The 10,164-nt window shown below is 40.1% G+C and overlaps 1 protein-coding gene across 1 annotated transcript in view; it reads right to left on the bottom strand.

Annotated features, from left to right (window-relative positions):
- The window catches only part of LOC124051654 (NAD(P) transhydrogenase, mitochondrial-like), a 29,270-nt gene extending 21,579 nt beyond the window's left edge, over positions 1-7,691 (bottom strand). Inside the window, exons 1-7 of the mRNA XM_046375229.1 lie at positions 7,555-7,691; positions 5,641-5,852; positions 2,455-2,684; positions 1,764-1,981; positions 977-1,064; positions 730-818; positions 55-242 (exon numbers count right to left, since the gene is read on the bottom strand). Coding sequence (XP_046231185.1) covers positions 55-242; positions 730-818; positions 977-1,064; positions 1,764-1,981; positions 2,455-2,684; positions 5,641-5,794 — 967 coding nt within the window. The 5' untranslated portion in view covers positions 5,795-5,852; positions 7,555-7,691. The remainder of the gene's footprint in view (positions 1-54; positions 243-729; positions 819-976; positions 1,065-1,763; positions 1,982-2,454; positions 2,685-5,640; positions 5,853-7,554) is intronic.
- Between the last annotated feature and the right edge of the window lie 2,473 nt (positions 7,692-10,164).

Here is a 10,164-nt window from a genome sequence, read left to right on the forward strand (position 1 = left end):
TTTACATACACAATCAGTGTCTACATTTATGTGCTAGTCTGTGTCTGTGAATACCAGGGATAAGAGCAGTGCTGATGACAATGTCCACCTCCTGACACTGTTTGGCAAACAGCTTCATTTCTGCCTCGATGAACTCCTTTGACATTTCCTTGGCGTAGCCTCCCTGGCCCTCTCCCGACTCCTTAATGTCCACCTCCAGCGGTTCTGCGCCCAGAGATTTAAACTGCTCCAAGGCTGCAGCTCTGAGAGAGAAGAGAGAGGTGGGAGATTTCTTAGTCAGACAGGAGAGAAAATACTTCTGACAAAACATGAGAACACATGCTGCATGCAACACAAAAAATTTCCATCGTCCTGGTCATCCAGTCTTGTTTGTTCTCTTAAAGTGCACACAGACGTTTATCGTACTGACATTTACAAATTACCTCTCCATATAGTATCAGTATTCATTGTTAGTACATACAAATAATTATTAAATTATATGAATCAATTCATACACAGGCTTTAGAAAGGCTTTTATTTAAGAGGATCTGAATTAGCTAATATATGCACATATACAAAGCATTAGATGCCACTGCAGATGTCAGTCCTTACTAAATTAACTAAATTTATTGTATTGGCTGGTGAACAAGACACTTCATCAAATTCAACACTTCAGCTCAAATACAGTCATTGAAAGCCAATAATTATTTCATTTTTAATTCAGACATGTAGTGTAATACCGAAACAAACCTGGTATCAAATCCTCTGACAATGGCTCCCATGGCCCTAGCATTACCAGCTGCTGCCAATCCAGCCACACCCCCTCCAATGATAAGAACCTATTCACATACAAACGGAACAGTTTTTTATGGTCAATATAGCAATTTAACATGTATAACTGCCACAGACACATTCCCAGTTATGATCACACCTCTATACTCTGCCAATAAAAGAAATGCTACCTACAGAATCACACATACATACTCAACATACGCACCTTTGCAGGTGGCACCTTCCCAGCTGCTGTGATTTGTCCAGTGAAAAAACGGCCAAAGCTGTTAGCAGCCAGCACAACGGCTTTATACCTGAAATAACAGAGAGGAAAATAACACGGGAAGTGATAAGAGAAACGGAAGTCGATCAACACGGATCTAAATATAATTTTACATTTTCAAACATGCCCCATTAAGATTATGAAATGTCAAACAACATTATCTAACATGACATTTGTTAATATTTCTATATACATTTCAATGTGAGCACATGAGCAGTATCTCTTTCGGATCATGGCCAAGACGGCATGAATAATCAATGTTCTCCCCCCACCATTATTAACAGCTGACATGCCCTTGAGCAAGGCACCTAACCCCTTAACTGCTCCCCAGGCACCTGAAATGTAAGCCCACTGCTCCCGTGTGTGTTCATTGCATGTAATTTGCTGGGTGTGCCATGTGTGTTTAAGCAAGCATGCAGAAGAAAAATTCAGAGTATGTAAAAACATACTGCCAATAAAGCTGATTCATCTTCTTAAAAATGAAATGTGATCAGTATGTAAATATAGAGTCTACATAGAAGTATACATGTGTTTTGCTTTCTGTTCTCTCCCTCTGCCAAATATTAGCCTACCATATGTTTACTGCTGTTCCAAATTGGAAGATTTACTTTTCAACATGGGAGGTTTATGCCTGTTAGTCATGTGGCTAGGATCTTCAGCAAGTCATTTTCAGAAAAATACTAAGCGAAATTCCATCTCATAAACACAGTGAGCACCATCACGAACATACCCTGCAATGTTTGCCATGGAGCTCAGCGCATCGTAACCCTGAGCGATGGTGACTCGGGGCACCTGGTCCATAGCCAGGACGGTGGTTTTCTTCTGTGACAGCATGTCCATCAGCTCGGGGTTCTGAGCCGGGTAGATGAAGCTGAGTAAAGTGGCCGCGTCCTTCATCATATCCACCTCGTGGACCCCCAAGGCAGGGTTGAAAGATGGGGCACGGACCTGGAAGCAGAGAAACAAAGCTAAATATTCAATTAAAAGCCACAGTGTGAAAATTGTTTCGCTCATTTTCCTTATTTTTCATTCCTCTCCATTACCCCACTTTGACAAATATGTCTTAAAAAAAAGACATAACTGACAGTTAATTGTTTGATTTGGCTTCAAAGTACTGATTCTATCATGCAATTTATTTATTCAGTCATTCTCAGTCTTACTCCTCTCCTGCAGAAAAGCTGCTGACAGCTTCAAAAACACTAACTGGCCCACCCGATAGCTTCCTTCCACTTCCCTCTTTTTTTATTCCTTATTACCTCTTCTTATACTTCAAACAGTCCCTCAGAAAAGAAGACAGTTGGCATTTTCAAGTCCCTGCAAGCTTGTTTGATTCATCCAACCACCACATTTACTTCCTTCCTCTTCTTTCTGGCCTGTTAAACCACCCACTTATCATTCCCCTTTCTACGATTAAATCCTACCTTAACCACCACATCAGATGCAAAGACATCTTTAATGTCTTTAACTGTTGCTCCAGCTTGGGCGTACTGTTCATCAGGGAACTTTGAGGACTCTCCAGCCCCTGCCTCCACCACGACGTTGAAGCCCTGTTTAATGAGTGCCTGGACACCGGCGGGAGAAATCGCCACACGACGTTCACTCTGGAAAATTTCTTTGGGTACACCAACTGTGAGTTGTTTGTATGGAATACCTGCAGTGGCAAAGAGAAAGAAGACAAGAGCATGTTTGAGATAAGTGAGAACTGTTAATTCACATAAATCAATTTATGTCAGGTCGACAACTTGTGTCTTCTTTCTGTTTTGTGGCAGGTGGAAACCAGTGTTACAGTGCATTACTGCAGCCCTTCTTTTTTTAGCATATTTGTATTATTAACATGCTGCTAATATATCATTTTTTTAAACATCACCGATATTGACACTACCACTATATCACGACAGGGTTTTTCACAACGCAAAACAAGAAAAACTAAACAAGAATAAGCACCACAGATATGAGAGAAATGTGCACAGTGTGTATATGGGTTTCTGCAAGTACGGTATGTATCCTGTACCGATCCAAAACAATAGAAAGCTACAATAAGACTGTATCATTTGAAGTGCTTTTCTCTCTCACACATTATTTACAATGTAGCAGAAGAAAGCTTTCCTTTGTTGTCCATTCGACATGAAGTGAGAATACCGATACAGTGAGTATGACTGACCTATTATTATTATACAGTCTCTTTTTGTGGTCTTCTTAAGTGTCTAAGTGACAGGCAGTTCATGCGTTGTGTCGGCTCCTATGGAAAATTCCACTGCGGTTCTTTCCCTTGGCCTCCTCATCTATACATAAACACAAGAGCGTCTGACAGGCTGCCTGTCCTCTCACCCTGCTGTGTTGAATCGTCCTCTGACAAGTTTTGTTTTCACAGAAATCTTACATCAGGAAGCTATCAAACCAGTTGCCAGCTATCTGAAGAAATTAAATTTCTATAAACCAAAAGTCACCACATGCCACTGGATGTACTGTATCGCCTATTTGTTCCTGCCAACACATTTAACACTCAGGTACCAATAAAAAGATCAGAGTTAGAGAGCTGCGCAGTCGATCCCACGGCTATCATATTACTGAGAAAAAATGCAGTTTAGATTAAGCTCAAATAACATTATATTTTTCATAAACTAGATGAGACAGTTGTGTGCCAATTACCAAAAAGGCTATTTAGGCAAACCAGTACTTCAAGTAAAGCCCTGCTCTTGCACCTCCTTCTGGCTACGAGAGAGAGAAATGTCAAACAAAAGGCAAACTACAAGTTTAGCCTCAAGCCTGAGAGACAAGTGACACTTGAGAGCCATGTATTGAAAGGGCATGAGGTTGGTAACAATTATAATGTCGATCTGACCTGCAGTGACTCTTTAAAGGTACCGTGGGGAGTTTCTGACCACTAGTAATGCTTGTACCTGCATGTAATATACCAAGTTGAAGGAGGACATTCAACACTATCATTAGGCCTCAATGAAACACACACTGCATCAACACAGCATGCCCACATTCAGAGCAACATCAGCACTGTGTGAAAGAATGGAGCTTAATCAGTGAGGGTACTGTACTGCAATGGTATAAATGATTCTCACTGAGACCTTCCAGAGTTGCAAAATTCCTGAATACACCACTTCAACATGGTTTCCTGTATTATATTCATCTGTCTATCAACATCAGAGCCAACAAGCCTCCACCAGCACACTTGTGACGCCCTGTTTTCAGTTCACATGCTGAGTCAGCGTTTTGACACATTGTGAAAATAGATCTATGTAGGTAGCACCAGGAAGCAGGATTACTGTATACTTTTCTAAACCCTCATCCCACATGCAAAAATCTCCAATAAATCTTGAAAGTTTGAGACTCTCAATAACAAATCCAGTCTTCAACAACACACTGTGTGTATATACTGTAAGTCTATAGGTTCCCCAGAGGTCAAAGCATAAACGCATCTACATGAAGTGTGTGTGTTGTCTGCAACCCTGTAAACTGATACTTGTGTGTCCAGAATAGACGCTGCCAGCTGTTACTGGAGCTAGCTGAATTGCAGGGATGTCTCCATGAACCAGGTCACAAGCACCCTCCCCTCAACATAGGGACATCCTGCACAACCGTGAACGCAGCACCATCACACGAGGCACCTGCAGCCAGCTGGTACTGGCTTTCACAGTACACACAAACACACACACACTGGTTACTTAAACACAGTAAGGGCATGAAAAATGTAGAACACCACCTGTGGGTGTCTTAAATGTGACCTTGGGATGGAAAGCAACTGCAGGCAGCAACACTGACCTCAAGAGTGTTGCAAAGCACTTTGAGGAGTCTAGAAAGAGACTAGTTAAACTAAACAGTTTAACATTTATTTTTAAGAGTGGTTAAGGGCTTAAAGAATGCCCTCTTTTCCTTCCATTTATCTCTATTTTTCCTATACAGGGGGGTCACCTTCTGAATGGGTAGCTCTCCACCTAAAGCATACTGTTTCCAAGGGCAATGACAGACAATGGTGTGAATAGCACACTTGTCTGTCCATTCTAATGCAGAATAACACCACTTAGCTGAAAGCCTAATCTCAGTAATTGTTTATGTAATGAGTATGTTTGCACCTGCCACTGCATCTGATGCACAAGTACATGTGAATGCAGATCGGAGCTACAGATGGCCCTGCTATCAGTAGTAGAAACCTCAACATCTGGCTTACAAGTGTTTTACATTCAGACCTCACCCCCTCCCCCCAAAAAAATCAGCCTGGTATCCATGAATTAAACCTTCCCCTTATAATTTCTTTTTTTTGTAGGTAAATACTTCAACCACAAAAAGCCTTCTTTGAATACAGACAATCTGTATGAACCATCCAAAAATTTCCTTTTCCCAGAGTCCAAGGTCACAATGAAACAACTGGTTTGTCCAAACTGCAGCCCAAACCTCAGTGATTAAGTGTATGATTATATAAAGCAAAGAAAATGAGCAAATCCTCACATTTGGGAGACAGGAACCAGAGAATGTTTACAATTATCTGCTGATCATTTGAAAACAAACTGTTAAATTATATGTTGCATCAACTGAAGCTGTAAATGCGTTCTGTAAATCACAATAGATGAAATAACCATGTGTGCATAGCCTCTTACCTGGACTGGCACTTCGTCCGAGAGCTTGATGGGTCCTGAAAAAGCGAAGCCATGAAGATTTGATAGTGCGGCTGCTCTGAAGCTTCGCACAGGGAACCCTGTTGAACACAGGGGTCGAGCAGCTCGCCGCCACAACACGTAGGAGGCTCGCCATGATGCACACACACCCGACACACACCAGGAGGAGCTCAAAGAGACAGACAGCACCCCTCCTGGGAAAGAGACAGGTGAGAGATAAGGGCCCCAACAGGCAGAGAAGGGAGGGGAATTATGGGTAGAAAAACAGGAGGGTGAAAGTATGTGAGAGTAAGAGGGAAAATAAAGAGTGTCAATATCTCCACACATCATTACAGCTTTTAGCAGCAGTGCACATTCTCTCACATCTGAATATGTATCTACTATAAGATAACAGAAATGTCCCACCCTGCTTCTTTGTAGCTGCTGCTGCACCCTGCTTCGTTTGCAAAACTGCATATTAATAAAATCATGGATTACCATAGCCACTTCTTTAAACCACAGCCCACAGAGTTTCTCTGAGGCAGTAAACACCATGAAAGCCAGCATGTTTACTTTAAAAGGCAGATAATGAAACTGGGATAGACTGGGACAGGTGGACGGGAGCAGTGGGGTTTAAACCAGAACTGACTGGCAGTAAACTCCACTCTGTCACACTGTGCGCTCAGAGAGAGACTGCTTTAGTTAAAAGGTCAAAAGCACGTATCAATTTCAGAGGTAAACCCCAATTAATTCATTCAAACAAATTCACTGATTATTGAACTGCCAGAAAAGCAATCACAAGTTATTTTGACTGCATTTGTCTTTTTATGTCACTGTAAATTGAATATTTTGGACTGGCAGTAAATTGTGACTGGCAATTTTTACTAAAAAAAGTAAATAATAACAGCAATTATTATTTTAATAATTATTACTTGCAGTCCTCGAACGCATTTCACACAATACAAAGTTGCACAAAGGCAGAAACAGTGTAGATCCACCGCGTCCCAGTTACACTAACCTTCCATGTTTGAAAGACTTATGACACAGCTGAGTCAAAGGATCAATATATCATTGCATCTAATCAACGTCATACAGCAGGTCTGCTCTGTAAACACTGGTTGTCTAGTCTATCAAACAAAAAAAGAGGATTTCCAAAAAATATAATTTTCTGTTGGCTGACTAACCAATGTGACGTTCAGTACTATCTGAAACGGAACCTGTCAGAAAAAGACAGCGTGTTGTGTTCAAGACTCTTCTTTCATGTCAGAAAAAACCGAGAATGCCACATCATTAAAATGTGCGTTGCAGCCTTAAACTATGAATCGCACACTTCTGTTGACATTTTGCTCACAATATGGCTCATAGGTTTCCAGACTAAGAATGAGCACGTCGTCATATCGGAAACGTTTGTTTCTTTGTGCTGAATGTGCCAGGTCAAAGTCGGGTCAGGGCTTCTACAGCATAACTCATAAACCTCTGACTACCAGCATCGTAAACGTTGATGGCTCAAAAGGTCACCATTAAACAACGTTTAAATCAATGACGTCCATTTGACAACACTGTCTACTAACTGTGTGTCATTCAGAAAAGCTGAAGCGTTCAAAACAGTTGGCTTTAATATGTTTTTGCTAGGCCAGTGCTCAGTGCCATTCCTCTGTGAGTCAGACCTCAACACGACTAACGCAGACGGCCACCACTTCTCTTTTTGTCTCCGCTCACTGCAAAATCTAGCGGGTTTCAAAGCTAACATGAGCTAGCGAGCGGGCGCTAGCTGGCAGCTAACGCACATCTGTTTCGTGCAGGAAGGCGATGTATAATTCAAAAACCCCCCATACACAAACACATAAAAGGAAACCGAAACAAATGCACGCTGAAAAGTGAGATAAGAAAGGTTAGCGGCACAGTAACTCGACTGACCTTTGCCAACGGTCCTGGCTCTGTGCAGCACAGGCGAACTCTACTAACCCGGAAAGAGTCTTGACAAGCGGCCGGCATAGGGATATTATTGGTGGATATGAAGCATCAGAGGATATCCGATGACTTTTGATGTGCTGTCACTGTCAATGCGTCACAAAGCCGTATGTGTGTGTGTAACAGCTGTTTCAACATTTTGTTTTTGTTAATATGTTGGCTATCATACGATTTATTCGATTTATTAGTAAAGGTTTAACTTACGCACAAGATACGTTTACAATTTTTTTGTCGGAAACAAAATTTTCACGAGAACATTTTTAGAAAGACAAAGCAAAACTTCATCAAAAATGCATGTGCAACGAGAGCGAAATGGATTAAAGTGCACATTTACGTGTCTGCTACTATATCAAAAATGGCGTCCCCAAAATTGAAGGCCACTGAAGATGCAACCCTCTATATATCCACTGAGGGGCGCTCTTTTGCTATTTTTCGACGGCCATTGCTCATTGTAATGTGGCCAGTCTTATTGTGTGTCTATTCATAATTTATTTGTTCCCTAGACCGACATAAAATGAACTGACTTGCAAATTGTGGTAATTTGATTACACCCAAATTCATTTAGGAATATGTCCATCCATTCAACACCATTGAGAAAGCATTTCTTCACTTCCTGTTTTATGGGAGAGGGGACTCTGGGGCCAGGGCGCAGTTATTCTGGTTTAATCAGTTGGTACTCCAGGCTTGCAGACACATCCAAATGTTGATGATTTTATCTTTTCTAGAAATACATTTTTCCTCTGCAATAATTTTGGTATTTCAAAGGAATTAAATGTATAGGTCTACAAATAACATTCAAAGGACCTGGAGTACCTTTGTTGATTAGGCTATTCATATAGGTATGTGCCTAAAAGATAGTCTGATGGACACTTAATTTCTGACTATTTTTGATATAACATAACAGTGACATAAGGTGAGGTAAAGTGTTTCATCAAAATTGAACACAAAGTTAAATCATACTCTGAGTAAAATTAAATTAAATTAAATTTTTCTACCTGTACATTTTAAAATGCATTATACATGGTTCATATATTTCTATAAAACTATTTAACCACTTTTTAAGCCCAAAACATTATGGAGTTTGATGTGATCAAGTGTTCCATGTTGCTTTGCTCCTTCCTGCCAGAAATTTTCATTATAATGTAACCATGATGTGTTCTTTGTCATGAATCTGTTCTTTTACAATAGTATTGTTACTGTAAGCATCATTGGGTGTCATATTGTGACTCATATCAATTATACTAATTATACTATATAGTGTATAGATTTTTAGTTGAACTACAGCCTCACTGGTTCACTTTTGAACCCTCATTTCAAGACTGTGACTGGTGGAGATAATCATATACCACTGCATGAGATCCAGTGTTTTGTGATATTTAGTCACTTGAATGGTGGTGTGGGGTCACCGCGGTGAGGCACTGAATCAGCAGATGCTCTATGTGTCATCTAAAGCATCACATCATGAGAAAGAGTCGTGGGCTGGCAGGATATATTAACAGGTAATTTCATATATGTAGCAGCTTTCGATGTAGAAACAAACTTCAAAACTGCAGAAGAAGAGGAAGAATCAGCTTTATTGACAGTATATATATTTTTACATACACACACTGAATTCGTCTTCTGCATTTGACCCATCCTTAGTCATCCTGAGTCATTTTTTATCTATTTTTGTACCATTCCTCCTGAAAATGAGATGAGGGTGATTTGATCTGATAAACTGATTGCAGTAATCATCATTAAAGTAGAATTATCACTGAAGTTTTAGGTTTGGAGCATATTTTTGCATGCTTTTTGCATCTGTGAAGTATCAGTACACTGTGATGTGTTTGCTGAACTGTTTATGACACCACATACATGTTGCCTTGTTCCTCTAAATTTTGTACTTGTGAGGGACAAACTGCATCTGCGTTGCTGCAGGGACACGTGAGAAATGGTTTAGCTTCCTTGTAAATGTTTGTCATTGAAAAACTAGCATTAAGACAGACTCTGTGTTGGAGCAATAACATTTTTGTCTGTTATTTATTCTATCTGCACCAATACTTCCAATCACATACAGTATAGTGCAGTGCAGTGCAGTATATGTACTGTAAACAGTATACATATACTCTCTTTTTTTCAGACATATACTGATCATCTGGTTCTGCTTATCAGGCTCAGAGAGTGGAATGCATTGCTGCTACGCCTGGTTCTCATTTCAGTGTTACACCCTGAAAACAGCTCTTCCAATTGCCTTTGCATGTGCGTTTTTCTTCTGTACTCTTTCTTCATTTCTTTTTCTTCCTCAGTGAAATTAAAACTATAAATTTACCCACCACATGCAATTTTGAGGCCAGAAAGCAGGTGGTGATAACATCAGTCATTGATTTGAGTCATATCATAAAGTTTCAGTAACTCTCAATGTTTAGTAGTTCCAAATGTTTAGAAAATATCACTAGTTGCATATTCATCTTTTATTATGAAAACTATCAACTCTTTCAATTTCAGGTCATGTGTGTTTATGTTGTTCTTATTTTGAAAATTAAGGACAGAATAACATTGCTTTACACGTGTCAAATA

The sequence above is a fragment of the Scatophagus argus genome, chromosome 20 (assembly GCF_020382885.2).
Source record: "Scatophagus argus isolate fScaArg1 chromosome 20, fScaArg1.pri, whole genome shotgun sequence".
NCBI classification, from domain to species: Eukaryota; Metazoa; Chordata; class Actinopteri; family Scatophagidae; genus Scatophagus; species Scatophagus argus.